This window comes from Xiphias gladius, chromosome 19 (genome assembly GCF_016859285.1).
Source record: "Xiphias gladius isolate SHS-SW01 ecotype Sanya breed wild chromosome 19, ASM1685928v1, whole genome shotgun sequence".
In the NCBI taxonomy this organism is placed as follows: domain Eukaryota; kingdom Metazoa; phylum Chordata; class Actinopteri; order Istiophoriformes; family Xiphiidae; genus Xiphias; species Xiphias gladius.
In genome coordinates, this window is record NC_053418.1 from 16,766,303 (window position 1) to 16,793,976 (window position 27,674).

At 40.0% G+C, this 27,674-nt stretch overlaps 3 protein-coding genes across 4 annotated transcripts; 2 read left to right on the forward strand and 1 right to left on the reverse strand.

Annotated features, from left to right (window-relative positions):
* The first annotated feature begins 34 nt into the window (after positions 1 to 34).
* polk (polymerase (DNA directed) kappa) lies at positions 35 to 8,479 on the forward strand. The gene is made up of 14 exons (XM_040156369.1): positions 35 to 1,435; positions 1,802 to 1,921; positions 2,082 to 2,234; positions 2,815 to 2,946; positions 3,093 to 3,237; positions 3,447 to 3,668; positions 4,116 to 4,240; positions 4,456 to 4,622; positions 4,730 to 4,762; positions 4,873 to 4,969; positions 5,739 to 5,910; positions 6,064 to 7,110; positions 7,655 to 7,694; positions 7,851 to 8,479. The coding sequence occupies exons 1-14, from the start codon at positions 1,307 to 1,309 to the stop codon at positions 7,930 to 7,932; spliced, it is 2,664 nt and encodes an 887-aa protein (XP_040012303.1). The 5' UTR covers positions 35 to 1,306; the 3' UTR covers positions 7,933 to 8,479.
* Positions 8,480 to 9,125: 646 nt separating this feature from the next.
* ankdd1b (ankyrin repeat and death domain containing 1B) lies at positions 9,126 to 14,596 on the forward strand. The gene is made up of 15 exons (XM_040156377.1): positions 9,126 to 9,465; positions 9,936 to 10,036; positions 10,187 to 10,285; positions 10,395 to 10,493; positions 10,828 to 10,932; positions 11,036 to 11,137; positions 11,299 to 11,397; positions 11,967 to 12,065; positions 12,253 to 12,351; positions 12,728 to 12,826; positions 12,931 to 13,029; positions 13,309 to 13,404; positions 13,775 to 13,976; positions 14,242 to 14,373; positions 14,501 to 14,596. Exons 1-15 carry the CDS (start codon positions 9,291 to 9,293, stop codon positions 14,554 to 14,556), a joined length of 1,662 nt encoding a protein of 553 aa, XP_040012311.1. The 5' UTR covers positions 9,126 to 9,290; the 3' UTR covers positions 14,557 to 14,596.
* A 405-nt stretch (positions 14,597 to 15,001) lies between these two features.
* On the reverse strand, positions 15,002 to 25,355 carry poc5 (POC5 centriolar protein homolog (Chlamydomonas)). Of its 2 annotated transcripts, XM_040156374.1 has the most exons (13): positions 25,242 to 25,355; positions 24,157 to 24,240; positions 23,347 to 23,500; positions 22,585 to 22,692; positions 22,206 to 22,405; positions 20,540 to 20,716; positions 20,151 to 20,255; positions 18,888 to 19,067; positions 18,180 to 18,363; positions 16,209 to 16,345; positions 15,764 to 15,865; positions 15,417 to 15,587; positions 15,002 to 15,274 (listed from the first exon to the last, which is right to left on the reverse strand). In XM_040156374.1, exons 2-13 carry the CDS (start codon positions 24,238 to 24,240, stop codon positions 15,140 to 15,142), a joined length of 1,737 nt encoding a protein of 578 aa, XP_040012308.1. In that variant the 5' UTR covers positions 25,242 to 25,355; the 3' UTR covers positions 15,002 to 15,139. The 2 variants fall into 2 exon arrangements, with proteins under 2 accessions (XP_040012308.1, XP_040012309.1); XM_040156375.1 differs by lacking the exon at positions 20,151 to 20,255.
* Between the last annotated feature and the right edge of the window lie 2,319 nt (positions 25,356 to 27,674).

A 27,674-nucleotide genomic window follows, 5' to 3' on the forward strand; every position in this document is an offset into this window, starting at 1 on the left:
TCAAGGTAAACACAGTAACAGCTATACCGGAAGTCTTACATATCTGCCTTCAAATTAAAAGCATTGCCTTTTCATGTCGGGAGTGCAGTGCAATAGAAACCGTACCAAAAATCAGTTGTCCAAGTGGGCAATATTATTTTAATTGGCGACGGACTACTCCTTAAATATACATACTTATATTACAGGTATGTTGTGTCCAAAATACCATGAAACATTTACACACAGCCGTGTACTTTGAAAGACTAAATACCGGAAATAATTATTTAGATCCAGCTAACTTAACTTGGAGTTTGAAAACAGCTAAAATGATATGAATGCTTTGTAGTTAAAACAAAATTTCGTCCAATATGGATATAAGTGAATCGATCAGTGATCAGTGTAGTCGGCGAGATTTACTGTAGAAAAGCTGTGTTTGGGTCTGCCGTAGACCCTCTAGCTCGACATGCTTCCAACTATGCCACACTCATAACGCCTCAGTCTAAGGTTCATTAGGTCCGCTTCATATCGGAAGAAATTACCACTAATTTCAAGTCATAAAGCCTAAAAGGAACCTTTGTAAGGTCCATCCTGGAGGTTATATGAAATAAACAATCCTCAAAATCATCTGCAAGTTTCTAGCAAATTTAACCGTTCTTCTTTTTTCAAAAATAAAGCTACTTTTTTTATACCAGTATGCCTTAACTCTTTATAACGACATGAGGCCGCTTTGGGGCAACTAGACAGTCTGTAACTCAAGGCTGGTGTCAACAAAAGAAAGGTATCTTCGTAACTTTTGTTTCGTGTTTGTTTCATGTTTACATCAGTTTCTGGCATTACACATATCTAAAATGATGTGGAGATATTTCAATGTTAGTTGGCTGAAATTTTACACGTTGGCTTATACTATTTGGTTTATTTGAAAATCTATATCAGTAGTACAAACCATTCCTTTAATGATAAATTCAAGAATTTATTTATTTAAAGAGGGCAACAAGACAAGCCCCGTCCCTTCCGGCGATGACGAGTGTACGCGGAAGTGCCGCCAAACCCGTCATCGGTTTCAAAACATGTAGGGGCATGAGCGTTATACAGGGGGGAGATTTTGATTCGATGTGATTGTTCATGCTCGGCGTGAAAAGATCAGTTTCGGAATTACTCTCGGTTACATGATCTGGCTCGAGAAGCCGCACATATAATGGGAAACAAAGCTCGTACAGCTTTACACATCTAACTCTAGTAGAGAGCTGAGATCGTTATAAATTGGGCCATACTGCCAAAAAAAACGAAAACAAACGCGTCTTTTCCCATCAATGGTCCTATCTTCGGGATGGAGAATGGGGCGGCATCCGCTAAAGGAGAGGGGCTCCTCTCGAGAATGGCCCTCAATGACAACAAGGCTGGTATGGAGGGTCTTGACAGGGACAAGATCAACAAGATCATCATGGAGTCCTCCAAGGTAAACTCGGACAACTCAGAGGCACTTGTTCAGTTAGTTTTGTGTGAAGTACCAGGAATTCATCATCCATACATTTACAAAAAATTCCCTCTCCTGTGTCAGGCTGGTGCAAATGACTTGCCTGTGTAACCAGCAAGAATCTTAACCAAAGGATGTGTAGAAAATTAGACATTAGGCTCTAGTGTGCTGTGGACAATATGAAATGCGAGGTCCACTTTTACAGATTGTGTCCAGCCTTTTGTGAAAGTTCCATATCCACAGTGTAATGACATACAGTCCTAAAAAATATATGTGCTCTTGTAGCTTTTCATTATATCTGGGCCACAGAATCTGTAACTCTTCATCGTCCTTGTCCTTCCCCTGCAGGGATCGAGGTTTTACGAGAATGAGCTGAAGAGAGAGCAGCAGGTGAACCAGCGCATTGAGAAAATGATGCTACAGAAAGCACAGATCACAGAGCAGCAGTTAAAGAAAGCGCAAGCTCAGGTAAGACATTATATGGACTTAACTGGGTAAAGCCGGCATTGTTTTCTTTACTTTCCTCAAAAACACATATGCAGATAATGTGATGTGTGCTGTCAAATGAAAAAGCTACATTTCAAAGATCAGGCAACTGAAGTCTTTTTGATCAAATCTCTCTGTGTAGGTGGAGAGGATGGCCTCGGCGCTGGAGAGGAGTCGTGATCTAAGCCGTGTGATTGTACATGTGGACATGGACGCTTTCTACGCTGCTGTGGAGATGAGAGACTGTCCTGAGCTGAAGGACAAGCCCATGGCTGTAGGATCCATGAGCATGCTGGTGGGTTAATATATTACCACAATCATGATAGTTATTTTTTAGATAATTAGCACATTTGCTAGTTGTGCAGGTGCATCAGATATTGAACATGACAGATGCAGATGCAGTGCAGAATATGCCCGCAGGTAACTCAAGCAAGTCAGGGCAGAAATAGTAATAGTAATGGAAAAAGTAGATGCATTAGGTTACTGACCACAAAGTACAGTTTTCTGTAATGCAATCATCGCAAACCCTGTAATCACAGCTTTGCAAATGATCAGATATTATATGTACGTTTAGATATTGATCATATAGTACATCATTATAAATCTCGTAGTCATGATTCTAACAGTATAATGCGACGAGACCATATTTTTTTCAAATAACAGTGTAGAAATAAGTCTTTATATGCTTGATATTCTAAATTAATTTCACAATACATTACTATAAAATTAGAGATCATGGATATTTAAACCAATGCCGACATTATATTCATGTCTTCAAATCAAATTTAGCATTCAAATGAGAGTTTGGTATCCGAAATCCATATTGCCTCGCTTGTGCAAAAGTGTTTTATTTAGATCTCACCCTTTTTTTTCAGTCAACATCCAACTACCATGCCAGGAAATACGGGGTCCGAGCTGCCATGCCCGGCTTCATCGCAAAGAAGCTCTGCCCAAACTTAGTCATTGTTCCAACTAACTTTGATAAATACCGAGCTGTGAGTGATGAGGTAAGAGCGACGCCAAAACTCTCTCTCTCTCTCACACACACACACATACAAAGATATACATACTAGACACAACAAATGATATGCAGCCCTTTTGTGGCCTCTTGCGTAAACTAATAGGTGCTCATGAATTTGTATCTCTCTGTTAGATTCGGGAGATTTTTGCTGACTATGACGCTCACTTCCAACCGATGAGCCTGGATGAAGCTTATCTGGATTTTACAGACCACTTGGACCAGAGGCAGAGCTGGCCGGAGTCCTCTCGTACACATCGTTTCCACGCCAGCAGTAGAGGCAGGACTTCATTATACAGAAATATAGAATGATTATATGGTGTGATGGTTTTTTTTTGTTTGTTTTGTTTTGGTCAGGGCATCTTTTGCCACATTTAGTGTAGACATGAAAACATGACAGGAAACATTTCGGTTATATGATGAATTGCTAAGTTTCATACACCAGTAATCCATCTGATTACTGTGTGAAATCATTTCTTTTCTGTTAAGGTGAAGAACAGACTGAGATTCACCAGGAGGCAGAGCCAGAGGTGAAAGACCTCTCTCCAGTCCTGTTTGAGGACAGCCCGAGCCCCTCTCGCTGCTTGCTGGGCTCTGATGGTGTCGCTGCTGGTGGTGGTGCTTTCGAGGTGTTTGGGACGTCTGCTGAGGAGGCTGTGAGAGAAATGCGCTTCCGCATTGAACAGAAGACCATGTTGACTGCCAGTGCAGGTGAGGGGGAAACCACTCTGGTGTGACTAATAAAACACCATCTTTTACGGTCTCTCTATATAATTTTATCATAATGATGGAATAATGATCCCAGTATCAGTTTTGTATACATCACCTCCCCTTATTCAACAGAGTGCCATGCTATTGCCATGCTAAAAGCATTTTGCTTTTTCACAGGAGAATAATAACATATCCTCAACTTTTTCTTCCCTCTCCCTCACCCCCTCTGTACTTTCTGAATAAAAGCTAAACTAAAAAATATAGAGTACAGGCAACTCTGTTTTACTCCCTGTAATTCGTTCTTTACAATAACAATATTGCTCCGCAGCAATAATAAAAATCTTCAGTCTGTCTAGTTGTTTAGAAATATGATTAACATCATGTGTATATTTTTCCCAGCCGGTCATTTACAAATACACCTTTCAATTACACTACCCACTCTCCTAGGAATTGCTCCAAACATGATGCTTGCCAAGGTGTGCAGTGACAAGAACAAGCCCAATGGCCAGTACAGACTCCCCCCCGCCAGGGTGGCAGTCATGGACTTCGTCCAGAATCTTCCAGTTCGCAAAGTACAGTACACGCTGCTCAAACTAAAACATAAACAGAGCCTTGTGGTGTTGCTGTTGAATAATTATGGAAAGATGTTAGAATGTAATCATGCGTTTTTGTGTTATTAAAGGCTGGTAGGTGTGGTGTGAAGTGCTTCAAGCGGGGAAAACATGGTTGAATGGAAATCTATGTAAATATTTAAAAACTGTAAAAATGATTTTGTGTATTCCCCCAGGTTTCTGGCATAGGGAAGGTGAGTGAGAAGATGCTAAATGCTCTGGGCATCAGTAGCTGTTCTCACCTCGGCCAGCAGATGGCACTGCTGTCGTTGTTGTTCTCGGAGACAGCCTGGCATCATTTCATGCAGGTTTCCCTGGGCCTGGGCTGCACATATATACCAAGGTAATGTCTGTATTTTTTTAGTAAAACTCAACACAAAAGATTGGGCAAAAAAAAAAACTCCAGTTCAGAAAGAAGACGTAAGACTCACTGTCTTTGCCTTCATACAGACATGAAGAAAGAAAAAGCATGAGCACAGAAAGGTTGGTTTTTAATAAAGCATTAATAGACACTGACATAATCGAATTGATTCTTTTTGCATCCATCCCCTTTACTCTAACTAATTTCCTTGTGTGACATTTTATTTTTACAGGACATTTAAAGAACTGAGTAAAGCTGAGGAACAGTTTTCTTTATGCAGGGAGCTCTGTGAAGATTTAGCAGAAGACATGAAGAAAGAATATCTGAAGGTACTGAATGTCAGAGAGGGCTGCTTCATGCAGTAACACTGAGCATCTATTCTGAACAAGTAGGTTAGAATGACAACATTTTTGACTTACACAATACAGCATTCTATCTAAGACACTGTCCTAGTTACATCAACCATGCATGTGATTTTATCTTATAACTGCAACAGACTGTGCTCAGCTGGACTCTGCCTCAAAGGTCTATAACACTGTCTCAAAGAAATAACAAAAGCAAAGAAGCCCAGGGAATATTTGGACAGAAATGGACAAAACTACAAAAATGAAATGTGTCCTTGGTAAGAAAAAGAAAAAACAAATACCATCTTATACTAGGCAACCTTCGGATCAGCCTGACACCAAACCAAGTCTCATACAATTACCTCAACCTGTTCATTCCTGTTTGAATCGATAGAGAAAGGTCGGGGCGGCCTAACACGACCATCACCCCCCTGCCTGGGTCCCAATGTGGCCTTGATAGCAGGAGGAAATGGAAGGCCATTAAGGAGACAGCAGGGGCTGCTATCAGCCTTGGAAATGTCTCCCTGGGAGATGATCACATTATTATGAAAGCGCTTTGTGGCGTGTTACAAAATGCATTCAATCAGTGATATGACAGATTGCACAGGTTAAATCTCTCTTCTATTTGTGCCCCTTCCATAAAGTACCATTGATTATCTCAGTAATTAAGAGGTAGTTGGAAAGAAGATAGAAATAACCTCAACTGTTTTTCCTATTATGAATTCAACTGTGTATTTTCTTCATTTTCATGAAGGGTAAAACAGTAACACTGAAGCTTAAGAACGTGAACTTTGAGGTGAAAACCAGGGCACTGACGCTGCCGTATGCTGTTGCTTCAGTGGATGAGATCTTTGCTGTTGCTAAGGACCTACTGAAAACGGAAATAGAAAATGAAAGCCCCCAGCCACTCAGACTGAGGCTCATGGGTAATTAGATCTAGCAATATAACCGACATATCAATTAATATAACTAGCTTGAAATAAATCTAAATGATCTGTGACATGCTGCATGTGGAAATAATAATGCCTTTGGCATTCATTTTGAAGTTTTCTCCAGATGATTTGTTTTCGTGCTCGTAGGTGTTCGAATTTCTGCTTTTGTCAGTTCGGATGATAAAAAGCCCCTGCAAAGGAGCATCATTGGCTTTCTTCAGCCAGGCAAGACAGACTCCAGCGGCTCTATCCAAGGTATGCATCAGAAACCTGGGAAGGAGCATCTCTCCAGTTACTCCTTCCAAACCTGGACCCCTTCTAGTCATCCCCTAACGCAGAGGTGCCAGAAACAGGAGGATGTTCCCTGGCAGAGCAAGCACAGGGGGTTAGAGGGAGGCCAGACTGGTGGGGAAACCCAACAGTCTTTCTTCCAAAGGGCCCAGGCCAGAAGATTGCAACACCAGGCGGCAAATTCAAGCACACTAGAGGAAGGACACAGGGAGAATGCTTTTGTGATCACTTCCATTGGCTCTCATGCTCAAAAGGGTGCAGGGTCATCAACAAAAGTTCACAAGAGTATATCTTCAGATCTCTCAGAAAATGACTTTGTTTCCCACGTAGAGGCCCATGGATCCACATCAGGCTGTGGTGGCACAGTGTCGGAGAGCCTCACCTGTCCGGTGTGTTTCAGGCAGGTGGAGACGACTGATTTGAACGTCTTCAACAGACATATAGACCAGTGTCTCAGTAAATTCTCAGGAAAGCCAAACAAAAGCACAGACCCTGACTCAGAGTCAGATTTGGACTTAGAGAATGACCATAAAGAATATAAGGAGGTGGAAAAATGGAGCGAGGAGTGTGAGGTTGGAGAGGCGAAGGCAAAGAACAGCGAAGAGTTGGAGTTGAACAGAGTTGATCCTCAACACCAACACGGCTTGAAAAATGATTCTGTTCCAACGGTTTTGTTGATCAATGGTGAGAACACAACCGTGACTTCGGTACAGCCTCAGTCATGTGACGATAAAGGCCCCGTCCTCATCTGCCCAGTGTGTCAGCTGACCCAGGTAACTGATGACCTCACTATCTTCAACCACCACGTTGACCTCTGCCTGAACCAGGAGGTTCTACATGAACTGGGGGGACAGACATCATCTTCCACAAATCCACCTTCAGTTACAAATAGCAAGGCCATAGGTGAGTGTGTGCATTAAATGAGGTTGTTCAACACTTCCTCACTTAACACATTCTGTGGTCTTTTTTCATTGTGTTTCATCATCAATTCTTCATTTTGTTTCTAGTGTACTTTGAGGTTCGAGGTGTGTCAGTATTTCCAGCATGAATCTAAAGTCTGATGATATACTGTATATGTCTGCTGATGACAGATACTGTCCTGTTAGCAACGTCTATAAGCTGTGGCTGTGTGACATTTTTGAAGTTAACAGAAGGAATGTCTGTTTGGGAGAATGTCTGGGACCTCTGACCTTGTTATTTACAGTTCAGTGATGTTGTGTGAGAAGTTTGTATCAATTCCTGCAGAGAAAAGACATCTCATTTCATCCCATGGGGCTCCCTTTGCCCCGGTACTGGAAAGGGCTAAATCACTTTCTCACCTATTCATTTCCTACAGTAAACTGCACCCTAGTTTCCTCCTAAACAATCCTTCCTCAGAAATTGCACTCTATATAAAAAAAAACAGATAAAAATTGAGTTTTTTCTATCCATCTGTTTCTATTCACAGATCTCCTGGCAAGGCAAGTGAGTAAAGGCAAAAGCAAAAGGTGAGACTCCCTGTCACACATTGTTGTTCCTCAAAATAGTGACATGGTCTCAGCATATACCATGTACAGGAGGTAAAGTAGTATGAATTTCCAATTATGTCAACAAGGAATGTTTTAATTGATTAAAAATGATTGTGTTGATTTCATGACTTTTAGACAGGACTCGCCTTCCTCTCTTCCTTCAAAGAGAGCCAAAGGCTTTGGCCCTCGCAACACCATCGACAAGTTCTTCAGGTGACGGTATTGCATACATCCTCAACCGGAGGACCTGGGAAAGTTTTCTACAGAGAATTAAATACAGCTCTCTCCGGTACCTTTGGTTTCACTGGGTAGGTTTTAGTCATGCTATGGAAATCTCCAGCTCAAACTGTCTTCACAATCATTGGACAAAAACTCATATTCAATTTTTCTCTTCAAAAAAGCCGTATTTGTACTTATAATAATACTTATAATAATAATATGCCCTATTTGTTTGTAATATGCCCTACACAATATGAAAGATGACAAACACCAATTCTTTGTTTTAATTTTTGAGATTTGAGATTTTTAATGACCTTTTGGCTGTCAATGCTGTTTCATACCAATTGCCAATTTTCTGTTACTCACTGAAGTTAATCCTAATTTTTTTTATTTTTATGTATGCTAAATGGAACATTATATTTATAAAATTTAAGCTTCCGGTGTTTTTTTTTCTAATTTATCTTAATCAAGTTATTTTATTCAGATATTTCCAGTAATTTCCAGTTATATTTAATGTGTCAATTATAATATTGTATGTTTAATAATGAAGATAAGAGAATATCTATTATGTAAATTTAAGTTGCAATAAATTACTATTTACTATTTTACAACTGATTATCGTCCATTATCTCTTCAGCTGACTTTTGACCAAAAAGGGTTAGCTTAATGAGGAAATGTGAAGAATTAGTTTGTTTGAAGTAAGTTTTCGACTGGAGGGCTACTGGTTTGTGTCCTGAATCAGATAAGAAATATTTTATGAGAAAAACACATGCTGCACAGTGGCCATCAGCAAAACACTGCATTCCATCAGGTTGTCTGAATGTGAAACATTGCTGTAAAAGAGTATGTGTAACTAGTCAAAACTCCCCGGACAAACAAGTTAAACTACTATTAGAGCATTATGTTAATCTTTTGTAAATATTGCACTGTTCATAGAAATTAAATTTAATAAAATACTTGGGATAACATCTTCATGTTACTCAAGGCTTGATAAAAATTAAGCCATATTCATGCCACCTACTAGTCATGTAACACAGTTTTAAGTGTGCTATGTTACATGTATTCTGTTACTATCAGCAGCCTTTCAAGGGTGTGAGCTTGTAAAGTAAACACGGATCAGCCCTCCAGCATTAAGAAAATAGTAGGAGTAACCCTCCACTTCAAGGTTTGCTGTTGCCTGTTTAAAGACAGGAACTACATGAAACTCCGTATAACTGCGTTTTTCATCTCTCTTTTTCCTGATCCGTTTCCTTGGATATTTGGTTCGGTTGGCTTTCAGCGCATACATTAGACTGTTTATTACATTAGGCCAAGTCCACCGTGGTAACACAAAAAGGTCATTTATAGAGCTTCCCAATGGAGAGAAGAGCTTTGGCTTTGAGGGCAATGATCAAGAAGCATAGTCCTAAGAAGGAAAATCTGGACCCTCGAAAGTGGATGAGAGAGGAGGCTGTGAGGGGCTTTGCTGACTTTATACTGAACAAGCACTTGGACTTAGAGACAGACAACAGCTTTGACAACAAAGAGATGTGTGAGTACACAAGGACAAGGAACACAAAATGAGAGAAGGTGGAAAATATATAAATAAATAGACTGTGGCTTTACAGAACAGAAAAAAAACATAGAACATTATGGAGCAAAATTTTCACTTTAGAACTTAACCCTTGAGTTTGTACTGTTAAAGCTGGGGTTAATCATTAGTTAGTAATTGTAGTGGAATGACTGTATGCCCATAGCATGGCAGTTTCTTTCCAAGAAATGCAATATATTTGCACAAGGCTTAAACCTAAGCAAGCTCCCCCACAGCACTTAAAATGGATACACACTCATCTCAATTTAACTTACAGTATGTTCCTGTTCAGGTTTGACCCAAATGCCATCGTAAATGCCTCACACATCAGTTGCATATTAAGCTTAGTATATGTCGTAACATATATTAAAGAATCTAGTATATATGTAAATAGCCGTATGTAAAACATTCCTGCCTGCTGTGTTGTGTAGTGCTTGATGGAGAGAAGCAGTTTATGGAAGCAGCTAAGAGGAATGATGTGGAGACCATGAAGACTCTTGGAAGAGGGCTGAACGCCAATGCAAGGAATGTGGTGGGTCTAAAAACACAAACTACCTCTCTGCATCTCATTACACTGCACTGTACTGTGTAAGATCCCACGGACTCAAAGGCTGATCATTTCTGGGGTTTTGGAGAAACCTTTGTCAAATGGATAATATACTGAATGAGTTTTTTGCCTCAGCATAATAGGACTGCCCTTCACTATGCAGTAGCTGGCAAAAACAAGGAAGCTGTTCAGTTTCTTCTACAGCGCAGGGTAAAGGTGGACCAAAAGGACAAGGTGAGAGGGTTTGGAATGCCTGCATCTGAAAACTTGAGCCACAGGACAAGAGCCTACGCAATATTTTTAAGTAATCACAACTTTCCGTTTTGTGTTCTGTGTCTGACAGTATGGTGTGGCACCCATTCATTTGGCTGCCTGGTTTGGCAGTTTGGAGATCCTGAAATTATTAGTGCAGGCTGGGGCTGAACACAAGGTTGAGAACGAGGTAAAGAAGCTTGAAGACTTTCATTCTGCTGTTTCTCATTTGCTGATAGAGAAAAATAAACAGAAATTGGGCCATTTGTGTTTTTATTTTTTGGAACATTTCCAAAAACAAAACAAACAAACATGCTCCTCCGTAGGTACTTGTTGATAAATTTTCATTATCCTGGATTTATTTGTATGCTCATCTTGTTACAAACCTCAGGGCGGACACACGTTCTCCTTGATATAATTTGGTTCCTTGTGAAAATCAAGTTGTTTGACAATAGTGGATACCTACACTGCTCGATCAAACAGAAAATGTTTTCTAAATTATAACTTGCTTTTTTCTATGTCAGGAAGGACAGAACATTATGCACTGTGCTGCTATCAACAACCACACTGAAATTGTTGAGTATATTATTAATGACCTACAAATGAAAGAACTAGACAAAGATGACCAGGTATCAAGTTTACACTATTTTTTCATAAAGCAACTATATAATTCACTTATTTAGGAAGTGCATGCAGTTAATGGTTGTTTGTACCTCAATTCTTGTATTTCAGTCAGGGCACCGGGCGTTTGCATTGGCGGCAGAGCATGGGTGTGTTGAAATGTTAGAGATGCTGATGGAGCCATACAAAATGGCCACCATGAAGCCCAACAAGGTGTGTGCATGGACTTATTTGTTTCTGGTGCATCTTTTTACATTATGTGGCTGTGTATGCTCTGATGTACCTGAGTGCACATTTCTGTGTCACACCTGCATGAAAGCTCAAAGTCAAACATTCTTTGATGCGAGTTGTTTCCCTCCCTCCCCTTCTGTCAGAGAGGGGACACGCCCCTGCACTTAGCTGCCAGGAACGGCCACTTGGACGCCGTCCAACTGCTGCTGCAGAGCTTTGATACTCGGGATGAAGTCAATATGGTAGACAATCACTGTAAACATCATCTCTATCACGGTTTGGTTTGTGACAGTGTGTGCTCAGTGGCTAATCCACTGCTGGATGGTGGCTCCATTTTGGATTAATTAAGATGTATCAAACATGTACTGGCCACTGTTGTATAACAAGGTAAACTGTGTTCTGGCTTGAACTTCAGATCTGACTGGTAATCCTGGTTGTGCTTCTGGCCAAAGATTCTGTTGACTAGGATAGGTACTTCATGAGGGATATAATTTACATAACAATCTCAGTCATTACCTGTTTTTAAATAATTTAAAAAAAAAATGTTTAAAAAAAGACTTCCAACATAATTAGCATAAATGAATATAAAAATAATTTGTTGGCTATTAATTTACTGAGGACCCAAGTTCCTTCAGTGTAAAAAAGGTTGCTTGATTTCAGAATTGTAGTTGGGTATAGGTCTGAAAACATTATTAAATTTTGTGAGCATACTAAGTCCTTTTAACTGGTGGTCTACTTGAGAAGAATTTTCTGCTTCTGCTGTGGTTATCCAGTACCACTAGATTTTATCGATACATCTTCTGTTTTGCAGGATCGTGAGACAGCACTCTACCAGGCTGCAGACAACAGTCAGGAAGAATGTGTCCTCGCTCTGCTGGAGGCTGGCTGTGACCCCAACATCCTCACAACGGTACAGTAAGGCGCTATGCTGACTCACATAATTCAATCCCTGCTCTAGTGTCCTGCTGTTAATGATACTGTAGCATAAAATGTATTAGAGGGGTTAATCCTTAGGGCAGCATCAAAATATATGATAAATTTTTTTTTTTTTTTTTTTTTAAACTTAGAATTATACAGCTGAACTCCCTCTCTTGTAGGCCAAATGCAGTGCCCTCCATCCAGTTTCAGAAAGAGGAGACACATCTCTTGTTCAAATCCTCTTACCGTACAAAGCCCACACTGACTTTCAGAATCAGGTAAGTAAACACAAGCTAGGTGGCAGTAGCACACTTTTTTAGTAAAGTTTTCTGGCAAAACAGATAAAACACACACACACACACACACACACACACACACACACACACACACACACACACACACACACACACACACACACACACACACACACACACACACACACACACACACACACACACAGACAGACAGACAGACAGACAGACAGACAGACAGACAGACAGACAGACAGACAGACAGACAGACAGACAGACAGACAGACAGACAGACAGACAGACAGACAGACAGAAGCTGTGCCGCTGACACACTGCCTGGATGCATATCATTGTAGTTCACTTTTTGGGCTCATGTTGTGTAACAGGATATTTTTGCTCTCAGCACCTTGAGGCTCCTCTCCACCTGGCAGTGAAGAACAGCCACATCACTGTTATCCATTCTCTACTGGATGCTGGCTGCAACGTTAATGTCACCGATAAGGTATGACCACCCTACTAACACAGTAAAATAAGGTGTCAGCCAACATATATAAACATTAAAGTAGTGAATGTATGCTGCATTGTGCTATCCTGTTGAACTATTAGAGGTCCCAGACTGTTATGCATCTTGCTGCAGAGCTGGCCAGAATAGAAATTGTGGACATGCTTCTTAAAGCCAGGCTGGATCTGGCACTTCAGGATAGGGTAAGTATCCTAACAAAAATTTCTACAGCTAATATAAGGTAGATGTAATGAAAGTTAAATTTGTATGTGTACATGTACACCTTCTATAGGACTTAACCTTGATCAAAATCTCATTGTCAGACCATCTAAAAGGGAAAAAACACTGTACAATATATGAATAATTTAAGGCATAAAATGCTACATTGAAACTGTAGGGGAAAAAAATCTAGATCTCCTGCCTTACAGTTGTAATTAAAGCATATTTTGTATATTTTGCTGTACATGTTGGATTTGGAGTAGCAGGGCAAGACGGCTCTGGGTGTGGCAGCTAGAGCAGATGAGGTGATTATTGTGGACATGATCATCAAAGCAGAGAGATACTATGCCTGGAGGAAGGTGAGCGATAGTAGAATCATACTTTTACCCTTTTCATATGTGCCATAATTCATTCTTGAAGCCCTGAAGTCAATAATTACATTCATCACAAATGATTCATTTCCTAACGTCACATTCTAGATTAGCTGAATCCCCTCTAATACTGTTAAGGCTTCCATGGTAAAAAATGAGTCGCAAGCAGAAATATTTGACAGCCAATTTACCATCAATTTAATTAAGGATATTTCTGACTCCCTTCCCTTCTTGATTTTCAAAATGTTTAACTGTGGTATTCATAATGTTAATCATGTGTGTGATTGTCTTTCCAATAATCTCTTTCCATGCCCCTGTGCTCTCTGGGGGCTCATGGTCTTTATCAATCTGCTTACAGGCCAACCCTGAGCTTAATGAGAGTGTTCACAACGAGTTTCCGCTAACGTTTAAACTCGACCACCGCAATGAGACCAGGCGACTCCGTTCGATGGCCTGGCACCTGGCGTACGAGCTCCTGAAACCAGCAGACTGGAAAAGACTGGCAGAACACTGGGATTTCACTAAGGAGCAAGTGTCTGCCATTGAGGAGCAGTGGACAGGTGCCGCAACTCACACTGACCAGATAGGCTTTTGACCGTGCTTTTGGAAACTTGGAAACCAGATCTGAATATAAATTCAGATCCCCAAACTTATGAGGGAAACTTGGCTATGAAATTAATACCCTTGGTTTACTTTTTTTTCCCCAAAACAGACTGGCTATTTTATTTTTCTGTTTCATATTCCAATCCAAAGAGGCCTTCTTTGGGTCAATTTCACTAGGTAAAATGTTTTCCTGACTGTACACTGCTGTGTGTTTGTCCACAGGTCAGCACAGCTACCAAGAACATGGGAACAGGATGCTGCTGATCTGGCTCCACGGGGAAGAGTTGGCTCAGAAGAGCCCTGCAAAAGAACTCTACCAGGGCCTCGTCCTCACAGGCAACAGGAAAGCTGCAGGTACATTCAGTAAACTTTTCTTTTTTTTCAAAACAAATATACTGAGGAATATATGTACATTTAGCTGTGCTACCTGGGGATCTTTGCAAAAAAAATTTTATTACAGAAAGCTTAATTTGTCCTACAGATAAGATTCGGATGGAGGCAGAGAGTGCCAGCAATAAGAGCTGCAGCGTTTCATGAGGATAAACACTGCAACATACGGACTGACAAAATTAACTCCATGTTTACATCATTTTCAACTACTGATCTGTACAGGAAGTTAGTTGTAAAATCGTTTATTTTAAAAATAACATTGTGCATCAGATCATTAAGATATGGCTTTGGTTTAGTAAAGTAAGCAACCTGTGGTGTTGGACAGTTGGTCTCAGCAGAAATCATCAATTGCACAAATATTTACAGTACAGTCTCACCTGTGCATATTTTAAATAAATGTTTTTCATGAAAATGTCAATTTTGCAATTCCTAACTGTCCACCTAGTAATAATTAAATAATAATTAAAAACATTTACATGTGCAGTTCTAAACACCGGTGTCTACTTTCCTGAGAATAATCCTATTGCTCGGGAAATTGTGCATTTCACATATTCACTTCAAATGTAGAGAGCAAGGGCGAATTCAATCTAAGATATCAGAATAAAATGGACTTGAAACTAATGCCAAGGTAACTATTTCTAGGATTGTTGCATATGATGTGTTAATCTTTAGACCAGAAGAGCAACACTTTCTGAGAGGGATGTGTGTGTGTGTGAGTGTGTGTGTGTGTTCAGTCAACTACTTTGATGGAGTGTACATGGCACGTGCTGCTGTGTGTTCTGGAGGACCCCCTGCCTCCGCTGGAGCTCTGGCCCTGTTGGGAAGAGCGAGGAAACTTAGCAGCCGTGGCCTGACCGATAGTGAGCTGAAAGAATGAAAGAGAAACCAGAGAAAATGTTTCATGTTATTTTTCAGCTTCACATGACTAAAGGGTATACCTTTAGTCATGTGAAGCTGAAAAATAACAGACAGTAATTCTTAGTAGTGATGCACACACTGTCCCATACTTGTGTAACAGGATGATGGCGTTCAACTATCACAGAGCTCATTGGCGGAGCCACACCCAGCACCTGGAGGTTGCTGCGTGCAGCCTTACCCATGTCAGGTCGTGCAGTGACACGAGCCGTTACAGTCTTTGAGGGTTTTTGTTGACTGGAAGTGACGACACGGCCACTGACCTGAAAAAAGTAACACCCATGTATAAATGACGTAATAAGGACTTTCTTGTTGTTGTTGGTCACCATGCTGATAACCGTTTATTTGATGATATAAGTACAGTCATAGTTAGACATAGCTGCTGTGAGGATGGACAGTGCCCCTTTTACCAGAGCCTATTGACATGTCTAATGCTAACCTGTTTGTGGGAACTTGCATTGCCCCCAAGTGGGAGGGAGCTGTGCACCACTGTAGTGGGAGGAAGTACTTCTGCCCTGGACACAGTGGCACCAGAGCCCACCTGAGGAAAAGGGAATTAGTGAAAACAGGAGTGGGATTTAGAAGAAGTGTGCCACAGTGCAGCAAATAAAAACATATTTATCAAAGTAAATTTATATGACTGTACAAAATAAATTTTACTGGCATCTACATGAGTGTAAGTTGAGTGTAAAGCCAAAATCTACGGAAATATAAGGTAACATGATAAAAAATCTAAATAAAGAAGAATAAATTCAAATACAACAGCATATTCAAAATTCAAACTCAGAGACTTTTTACATGAAAGACTAGATTATGGATTGACTGATCCGATGAGGTATAATAAATGTGCTGTATGTTTTCATTAGAAGTCGTAAATGTCTCACCATATCCTCTACTTCACTGTGGGAGGGAGGGTCCGGGCGGTCAAAGTGGACTGGACTGAGACGTGTGGAAGAGATGGGATATGGATGAAGTTGAGCCAATGTAGCAGAGCCAGGCTCATCCTGGGGAGGCAGATGATCTATAGAAAGAAACAAAATATAAACTGAGTCAGAATGTGGCACAATATATTCTTGATACATAAACTCGAAAACCACTCTGAATGAAGCTGATAGTTGGACGAATGTTCTGAATCTTTCCTAATGAGCTTAGTAGGAAATCTTGATGACAGGCATCCTGTGAATGAAAAGCCTACCCATCTGATTTTTCCTTTTGATTGAACAATTTCACTTTTTAAGCTGTCAATACTAATGATTAAAAATTGGCAATGTCACAAGTGATTAAGTATAACAGAAGCTAGTGCAAACTACATGCCCCTCCTTTAAATTAATAAGCTGGCTGATCATTAATAGTGCATTACTCCAATCAAGTATGTGTCCTTAAAAATAAGCTAAATATCACTTCATTTCAATTTATTTTGTGTTAGTCTGGTTGATAAAAATGCCTAATTAATAAGAGAGATTATAAAGAGAAAAGTAACTCTTGTTCAAAGCAATTGAAAAGAATATTGAATTAAGAGCCCAGTTTGACAGTACCATAATGAAATACTGTACATTTCAGGTTGCGAGACTCATTAAACCTAAAAGCAGAAGACCATGCCCGAGTTCTTTAGTACAAGCTCAAAACAGTGAAATCCAGCTTCAGCTGCCGTGTGCTCACCATAAATAGCAGACTAAAGGCCAATTCATGCTTTCCATGTCCGCGTGTCCACAAGGTTCTGTATTGGTCTGCGTGATGTTAATTTTGTAATCTGCCCAAGTCCGCAAAGGACTCTTTACAGAGGTCCACATGCAGCCCAGGATTTGAGTTTGAACACCGGAGTAGAATTGTTGCCTGATCTGAGAAATCCTGTTTTTTGGTAGAAATGCTAATGAAAGGGTGTGAGGGCGATAACAGCATGAAACCATTGATTTATCCTGGCTGGTGTCAGTGGGATAGAGTGGCGACAAATCAGCCTAGTACTTGCCAAGACAGGGCAAGTACTAGGCTGATTAGTACTATTGTACTGTCATTTAAATGCTTTGTGAACCAAAACACTTTTGACCTGTTGTACCTCTTTTTGGTACAGATGCTATAATAGAAAATGTGTCATTGTCTGGTCCCAGGTTTTTTTTTTGTCTGTTCAAATATCCAGTATAGTCCCAAGCCCCTTAACCCAGTATTCACATCTGTGACATACTACTAACAGTAATTACATGATTTCAAGTGCACCCAGATAGCGCAGACCTCCACCAAGGCCAATGACATACACCAGATATTAGAGAAAAAAATGTAAATTCATAGCAAATTATCCTGATCTGCGCCAAAATTTAATGGGTTCTTCCCTGGCCCATGCCCCTTCCCTCCACCAAGTTTGGTGCAAATTGGTTCAGTACTTTTTGCTTAATCCTGCTGACAAATAAACCAACAAACAGACATAGGAGAAAACATAACCTCCTTGGCAGAGGTAATAAATGTTAGAAAGAGCTGCAGAACTTTTCTAGCCAATCTTTCATTGCCACATTGAGGTTAAAACTTGTGAAAAGTGACTCATCACTTCATTTCAAGCAAAGAACAAAGACCCCTGTCCACTCCACTCATTCATAAATCTACACAACTGCCAGTACCAAAAGGCTGCACTCTACTGGAGAAATGGTGTTTCTGTCTTTTTTGTCTGTTAGCTTCTGTCTTGATAGCTACATTGAATAAATACAGCACAGAGACAAGGTTAACAATACCTTTATGGTTTGCAGTATAGAGCAGGAGTCTTTTTTATGTGGTTATGGGGCTTGTGATAAGGAGCTTTTAATGTGCTCGTTGTTTATAAAGATGAATATTCTCTAAAAATAGGTTTGTGTGGTCATTCTGTCACAGACCATGCTGATCATGAACTGAAGGTTGCTCTGGCCGTCCCTCTGTGGTGTGGAACATGCTGAGAGCCTCCATGTTGAGAGCACATACGCCCCGCATGAAGGCTTTCTTCATAGATTCCTCATAGCGCTCTCTCTCTAGTCGTAGTCTCTGAATCTCTGCCTGAGCCTTCTCTATAGCCTCACAGTGCTGTGGAGACAGGTAGCAGACGACAGAAAGAATCAGTCATTTATGAGTTTATATCATACAACACCACCTGCTGTTGCTCATTTTTTGTTTTCAATCTCTTGCCTTTGTGTTGCACCCTTGATATACACCTGTAACACCATCAATAACACTGTTATCCCTAATCAACCTTTATTTATTTATTTCTACTTGCTCTGTGGTGACTTCACTGCAATCTATTAATCATGTTCAGTGTGGCTGTTATTTACTGAAATGCTCAAATTGTATGCACTTACAGTATAACAATTCACTGAATAAACCTTTGAAAATTCTTGTTACCTATATTAGAAAGTAATAAATCATTGTAACAAGTGATGCTTTGGGTGTGGTTCACATCACTCAGTTCAGCTGTAAATGTACAATGACCACAGAGTTTCTGGTTCGTGTGGTAAAACGCATCAGTGCGGTAGAGTCAAGTACGAATTCAGCAATGCAGGATCAACATACACACACTGATTCATATGCAGCTCCTTCACCCACTTATTTACCTCTGCCAGCTTGGCCTCATACTCTGTAGAGAGGCGAGCGCAGACCTCTTCAGCCCTTGCACGGCAAGCCTGCTCCACCTTGACCTTCCAGTGTTTCTGGACCAGAGAGTGCCAGCCTAACCACACCTTCTTCTTCAGCTGCAGATTGTAGTGCTGCCGCGCTACCTGAGCAGCATGAGCCTGGCGGGGAACCACAAGACCATGAAAATATTCACAAGGAAATAATTACACCCATAATTCATTCTTGTGCAGGTGCAGTACATTTTCTCGTGGTGCAATTTCTGTGTCATGGTTTAGACAAAAATATAAGTTATCCACTTAATTTTGCATTTTAAAGAAATGGCATAAACAGCTAATTTGCAAATGTAAAAAATAAAATAAAAATTACATTGGTATTTTATGCAGTTTTTAGTGTTCTTTGTAAGAGCAGATATTCGTGTAAACGTGTGGCATATGCACATTTAGTGTGCAGTGACAATAGTGAGTCAGTAATTCATTATTAGACCAATGATTTGCATAAACCATTTAACTGTACTGACAATGACAGTACACACACACACACACACACACACACACACACACACACACACACACACACGTAAATCTTTGACAAAAAGTTCTACATATCAGACATAAAACAGACAAATTCCACAATGTGATTGAAACTGACAAAAAACAGATCAAAGTAATGAGTGAACTTATGATTCAAAGGTGAATGTAAAACATCAGATGTTAGTTGTGATGCTCTTGATGTTCTTGTCCAACACACACACATTACTTTAATGTCTGTACAAAAAATGTTTTTTATCAATTCCATTATCATATACAGTACGTGTTCATTTGAGCAGCTCACCTACATGGATTAACCCCACACAAACAAATATTTTATCCCACTCTTTACTTTCATATCAAGTTCATGCAGAGCGATAGTAGGTTTTCCTTCTCTGAGCCAGCTGACTAAACTAGGGAGCATCCGTGTGCATTTCTTTGCGTAGAAATAGAGAAGAGAGAAACGTATGTCTTATGCAAGATGTGAGAGTTGAAAGCTTTAAATTATACTGAAGACAACCAATAAAGATGGATGCTGTGTAAAGGATTGTGTATTTATGCTCCTTGCATTAAAAAGGCTATGAAACAAGGCTGAGAGAGGAGATTTTTTTTTCTAATCTATATAAAACCCCATGAAGACACTAACTCCCACTATAAATATCACCACAAATAGCTTTAAAACCTGTGGGAAACACCACAATGTTGTCTGTGTACCTCTTCTTTGGCCTCAGTGTGCTGAAGTCTCCAGTGAGTGAATGCTCTCATCTTTTCAAGCTTTTCTTTTTGTCTGTCTAACACCTGGCTCAGGTTCACAATCACCTGATGGAGGACATATTACACAACAAGCTTGTCAGTCGAAAAAGCAGACATGGTGTTCCTCATCTTTTTCTCTTAAGGACTAAATGTATATAAATCATGAAGACAGAATGTGCAAGTAAGCATAATATAGTGGTATGGGGCTAAAGCATGGATTAAGCCCACCCAGTCCTACACTAAAACCCCACAACAATGGAAATTACCGGAAAATTAAATCCCAGTTGGATAATTAATCCAACCAACCCCATTATGTACTGGAAAAGGCAAATAAATACACATGTAGTTACCTCATCTTTTCTCTGGTTTGAAGTCTCATAGGTGTGCAGCAGCCCTTTCAGGCTGCCCAGCTCTGACTTCAGGCCAGCTGTATGGGCTGCATACCTCTCCTTCTCTTTCCTCATCTCCAGTTTGTGTTGCTCTGCAAAGGTCAGCTTCCACTTCCGTAGCTCCATCATTACATTTGACTAATTAGGGAATAGAAGGTGGGACTGTCATGGTGTGTCCGTTACACTACTTTATCAAAGATGTACAAATGTACACATACCCTACCTTCTGTTGCTTTTAAATTAGATGAACAGATTGCTGGAGGGTTTGTCACTGACAGTAAATCCAAACTCTATGAAGCTGGCAGATTTAATCTCTGGTCTTTTTTGTTGGAATAATTTCTGGAGACATCTAACAATACCCTGGCATAGGATTTGACTTACAGTTATGATGTGCAGTTACATTTTGAGGAGGTACACCTCTGGCAGATACAGAGCATTAGAACAGGCTTCCACATGCAGCCTCCACAACACCCTAATGAGAAGTATAGCATAAACTTGGCTTTAGAGGTCAATGGTTAATTTGTGACCTCAGCTAAATCTCTACAGAGTCAAACATAACCAACACCCACAAATGTAAACACATTTGTCTGATTTGGGAGGTAAAAAAACAGATTTTCTAGATGTAGTAACAGATGCTCACAACCAACCAATTCCAAAAAAGTCTCAACATTCTCTCTACTGCCTTTTCCCAGGTCAAACTCTACTCTTATCAGCACTGCTTTGCAAGTGATTGGTTGTCATCTGCCCTCTATGAAAGAGCTGTACAACATCAGGAGAAAAGGGCAGGAAGGACACCCACATGAAGCCACCCACCTCTTCTAAAATCATTCCGCTGGGAGACACAATTAAAAGGTCACTGGTTCCATGAAGAGTAGAGCTGTCATCCAATTCAAAGAGACTCAAACACTTTACATTCCCTTTATAATCTTTGACCTCTTCCTCACCACTGCCTATGTACATTCTCCACAGTATTTCTTGCATTTAAGCCATCTCATTCTAGCTACATGAGTATGGGAAATGTCAACATGAACCACATATGCTGATTTAATTCACTCATACATTTTATGCATACATTTAAATAATTATATATAATCTGAAACATGCAGTGTCAGTGAGATAAACAGAGTAGACTTTTTTTTTTAAGACAACATCTTAGCTTTTTCTACCCTGCACTATTTTAGGCTTTGTAAATGACCACTGTAACACTAAAATGTATACGCCAGAAACAGCAGAATTTAAATATTTGCTTTTTAGATTGCTCTTCAAAACTCAATTAATCCTCTGATGACATTGCACTGTAGATTTGACCACTTTTGCACAACTTATAGTTATGATTGAAATATTTGTTTTCACAGTAAATGTGCAATTCAGTTACATTGTTTCAATTGATCGAGAATAAACCTGCCAGCTTGGCCTTATTTCACTGCGAACGGCTGAAGCTCAAAACACATCGCTGATATTATATGCATTGTATATGAGTTAAAGAAGTTATTATTAAGCTATTTCAGAGCCTTATATATAGCCATACAACCTCATTTATGGTTGGTTCTTAAGCAGACAGTAAACAAGAGCCAGAAACTGACTGATTGTGGAAGCATTGTTCTACAGTATGAGGAAACAGACCAACCTTGAGATTGTTGCTCCACGTGTCCAGAATGTTCTCCATCTTGCTTATGTTCTCCTCTGAGATAAACATCTCTGTCATAGCAGACTCGACGAGGTCTGGGCTGTTTAGCCTAGACCTCTCGGATGCTGCCTGTAACCTGTCTGAGGGAGCGTCTGAGAGCACCGACGCCCTGCTAAATGACCGACCTGCCACCCCCTCCGCTGGAAGGCAAAGAAGAAAACAGAACCACAGATAGACAGAATATCACTAGAAAATGAAGAAGCACTGCAACTTGATGGTGTGTCTCAGTATTTCTTAGCTTATTTGATCTTAAGAGAAATGAATATACAATTAGATATCGCACATAACCCTTTTTCTTTGTAATTTTAATTCATTTTACCACGAGAGGCTCTTGAGTTTGTGGCGGGCTCAACAATCAAGGGGGAGGCCTGTGATGATCTCACACTCCTACTAGAATGCCTCCCATCTCTAGCTTCAATGACAGTATCTGACAGAAGACAGGAGAGACGTGGGAGGGAAGTCAGCGACAAAGGCACAATGGTAAATAGATAAAAAGGAAACGTTGCTAAACTCTTACATGGAATAAGTGAGTAAAATTAAATGTTAAAGTAAAATGTTGGAAACAAGAGTTCAAGAACAGAAAAGGTGATGGCAAGAATGCTGAATAAGACGAGCATGGTCCTCATCCAGGAATGCATTTATGTCAATATCTTAATTAAAAACTGCAGGGGGAAGAGAAAGTCTGCACTCTAAAGAGCAGTACGGGCAGATTGCCAGGAGGTCATTACTAATCAGCCCGTCTGCTTTCTACCTCCCTGTACACTACTCCATGACAGTTAAAGCACTAAACCTCCAATGAGAGCTGCAGCTAGAACTAGAGCTAGGATGAGACTGATGGACTGTTTAAGATATGGGTATCGTAGGGACTGATATCATATGCATCTTGACTAGACTGGTTTCATGCTGAAGATATCAGGCTGATAAACAGACACAACATTTTTATTCATGTTGTGATACCAAATCCTTTTTGACAGCTGATCATTTGATGGCGACAGTGTCTGGAAGGGGCCAAGTTGTCTTTCTGTCAGAAAGGCTCAGTGAAATGTGTGTGTATGAATGTGGCCTGCATACAAGAAGATACCTGCTGGGCGTTCTGATTTTGTGTCATCTTTTGTCTGGGAACTCCGGCCCTCTGCAGACAGATGGGAGGTGCTCAACCGCTGCAAATGAGCACTGGTGAGTTTCTCAAGCTTAGGGGTGATCACAGCATAGCGGAGGAGCTCCTCATATTCATCCTGTTGATCCATAAACAGTGTCTATTTAAAACTATTACAGAAAAATTCATTTTTTAAAAACAAGCTATATCTTATTTTGATAGTTTTTTATTTTTGTAGCCATCTTTCCTATTGGTTATGATAACATTTCAGTCATCATCATCTTTAATTTTGACACTCAAATACCCTGTTATATACACCTTTAAAGCAACTAAACGGGTATTTTAACAAGTTCCCAGTCTAACAATACTATCTAAATCACTTACTGGGAAGTAAAAAACTATAGTGAATGTTAAAGTTACTGTCCAAAGCGCCTGTTAAAAAAAAAACTTCAATTCACTGACCATACTAAAATAGTTGTAAATGTAGTTTTACAATGCAATGGCCAATTCTAATAGACAATTCAGGTGTGTTTACCTTTTTCACTTCCAAATAAGTGGTTTGGATTATTGAATGAACTTATTTGATTGTCTGATTGCATGTGTTACTTGCCCATATTGACTTCACAGTGAAGATGCGACACATTATGTGGCTGTATTCCCAGATCTGAACAATGTGACTGGAGTATAAAAGCAAATAAATTGAGTGTGTGTCTATGTGTGTGTGTGTGTGTGTGTGTGTGTGTGTGTGTGTGTGTGTGTGTGTGTGTGTGTGTGTGTGTGTGTGTTTTTAACCACCTGAAGCTCAGAGGACACAGAGCTTCCGTGATCTGAGTCCTTGGGCAGAACATGACTGGTTGGTTCCTCTCCGTCTGAGGACATCTAGACAAAAACATACAAAACAGTAGTTGGACAGGTGAGTTTAATGAAACATGACCAACAGCATGAGCTAACAATGTCTGGCCATGGTGCAGACATATGTAAGTCATGTATTATTATATTGTCCAGTATACAGTTTGTACTGTATACTTTGTATACAAACATAAAATGTTTGTTTTTTTGGATGATAATGAAAACATGATCATTTCCAACAAGAATATATACAAAAGACACTCTCTTTTGTACAAGGTAGTTTAAGACCAATTTGAGCTCGTTTCTACATAAGTTACTGTACATACAGAACATACAGTAAATGTGGGACTAAACTAGAAAAAAGAGACAAGATAAAAAGAAAGGTGAAAGCGGCGATAATCACGTACAAAAATACATAAATGTGTGTTCATGCAATGTTACAAAATATACAAACTGCGCATTTTACACAACACCGACGTTCGCTTTCAATTTGGCAGCTAAGGGGAAAGTTAACATAAACTACACAGCGAGAGATTCACCGCAGTGAAATCTCACTTTTTTGGGAGGGGGGTTTCAAAAATAGAATAAAGGTTTTACAACACTGGAAATGTGTTTTAAAGAATCTCTAACTTCTCTTGGGTAATCCACTCCAGATTTAACAAGTGACTTTTGTAGTTAAAGCGCTAAAGCTTTAACTACAATGTCTAACACCGTTTCACAACAGTAAGACGAGCAAAATGCGGAGAATCCGTTATACATAACAAGCCGTACGCCATGTTTATACAACCGACAAAACACTAGATAATACACGTGACTGTAACTTTTCTTCCAGGTAACGGTTTCTGGTAGCCTCAGGCAGAAAAGGTTTGATACTGAAGTCATAGCTAACGTTAAATCTGTAGAAACCAAAACACACTTTTCTTTCGTGGCTGCTGCAAATAGGAAAATTACTAAACTATTTGGAGCAAGTAGTTAGAGCTGTTTCACAGTCTCTATTAAGTTGTAACCAAGTTGCTTTCGGAATTTTTTACCTTTTAAATATATATCTGTCTATGCAAGTTGCCACACTTCTCCGGTCCCCGAATTATTCGTCAGTTGAAAAACGCTTGCGTTTCTGTTTCAAATCCATTGACTTTCCAGCAACAGACTCTCTGATTGGCTTCTGTTTCTAAAGTATCCTGCTAAATTATCTCTGATAGGGTAACGGGTTTCCATGGCAACGATAAGCGGAAGAACGCCAAGCTCACTAGTGGCTCCCGTTACAGCTCAAGAAAAACGCTCCGCGCAAGCTTTTTTTCTGTGATTTTGGCAATTCGGCTCGTTTAGTACACGCTTTACTTTGACAGCGGGTGGAAGCACAGTATAGTAGCTAAGTGTCATGGAAATCTTTAGACTCAAGGAGTCGTATGAATACGACTTGCAGTTATCATTGGTAAAGCCAACCGCTATCCTTCGACAAATATTCCCTCAATTTATACATATATCTCGCACTGCATAAGAATTAATACTTAAAAGATTTCAGGTTTAGATATCAGTGTACAAAAGGGCACAATGTTAGTTAATGGTTTGTTAAGCTCATTAAAATTATAACAAAATACGCTGGTCGGCTTCTGTGACTGGCCAATCACAGCTGTTTAAAGAGCACTAAGGTTTTCAGACTGTGTTTCATCAGTGGTATGACTGCATAGAGATAAGATGGTTAATTTCACTGTCACAAGGACGCAAACTTACCTGTGTAAAGAAGGTGTAAGTCCTTGGGGAATACCACCACCCCGTGAAATTTCCGTTGGCCATTTCTCTGTTGTTCACTTAGGCAGATACAGAACAGACAGTGGTTCACAATCTGAATGACAGGAATGTCGTAACCCCCTGAGGACCTTGTGCTTAACAGTATTAAGACACATATGTGGGATTGGCCAAACAGCTTGGCAGTCCCAGGCATGGACAGACTCCAGAGAAAAGAGACATATGGTGCCTCTCAGCCGCGGCAGAGCTGCAAGCAGTACTGTTGGACTGGGGCCTCCTCACCACCTGGCTGAGTGCTGTGAGTACTTCCCTATCCCAAAATGTCCTGTCAACATTGTCATGAGCGAGACCTGCAGTCTGACTTTGCAGAGGGGGAATGCATGGTCTGGACACCGATGACAGTGCAGTAATCTCCCCAAAAGCAGCTGATCACAAAGTGTTGAGGTCTGTCTGTGGAGTCAAGGATTCAATCTGATGCATTTCATATCAAATACATATTATAAATAAACAGATTGAAAAACGACTTCCTGCAAGGCCTGGCACAGACACCCCTCAGCACACACACACACATTTTATTATTACATGTCCTGACTGTTGACGCAAGCTGTGAATTTGAACCAGAATCATGAGGCACAGAGGATAATCCTTGCTGCTCTGTGGGGAGTGAAGGTTTCCTGTTGAATGACAGGAAGCTGTGGCTCCCACAGATTACTTATTTCCATTTCAGAGCAGATGATTCAGATGTTTTGAAAGGTTTTGGTGATGTGTTCATCACAGTTTCTCTTTTAGGTTGATTTTTTTCATCCCACCCTGGTTTATTAGGTACGCTGCTTTTTTATCATGCAATGGATTTTGAATTGCAAATTTCCTATTCTTGTCTGCTTTTGTGTACGCTATTATAACAAGGACTGGCTAGGAATAGAAAACTGCAGGGTTTTTGAATGCATTGTGGTAGGCCAGGCATTTTAAGCGTATGTACTGTATTTGTCTTACTGGCAACACCTGAAAAGCACAATTCATAAAGGCCAACTGTTAATCTGCTATAGTGTCTCTTCTTGTGAGGTATACAATGTGTGTATTAAGTTTGTTTTTAATGACAACGCTATTAGTTGCATCCTTTTAATTTCCCCATGTGGGATTAAATAAAGTTACATTAAATTGAATTACTATCTCTTAGATATATACAGAACTAGAATGGCTCTCAGTAGAGCTCATACCCCTGCCAAAGCCAAATATTAAAAAAAAAAATAAAAAGTCGAAAAATCCCGGCCTATGCCCCTATCCCTCCACAAAGTTTGGTGTAAATCGTGTCAGCACTTCTTGTGTAATCCTGCTGATAAATAAACCAACAAAGCAGCAAACAGACATAGGTGAAAACACACTCTCCTTGGCGGACTTAATAATACATATGATCTTGATGAACTCAAAACGGTTGGGATCAAAGGAATGTATTGGTTATTACACTTGTCTTTTTACCCACATGAGCACAACCCTGAATAAAATAATAAACCTTATCCTAGACCCGAGTTTAAGATACAGACAGATGATAGAGACAGAACTCCATTCCGTACCTCTTCTGTATAATGTGTTCCCTTTGTTACAGACAAAGGTAATAAGCTGCTGTTGATAGTGGTTAGATTAAGGCCAGCATTACTGCCTCAAACCTTTCTTTAGATCCCTTTTGTATATTTCAACTTCCTTTCAGCAAAAGAAATGCA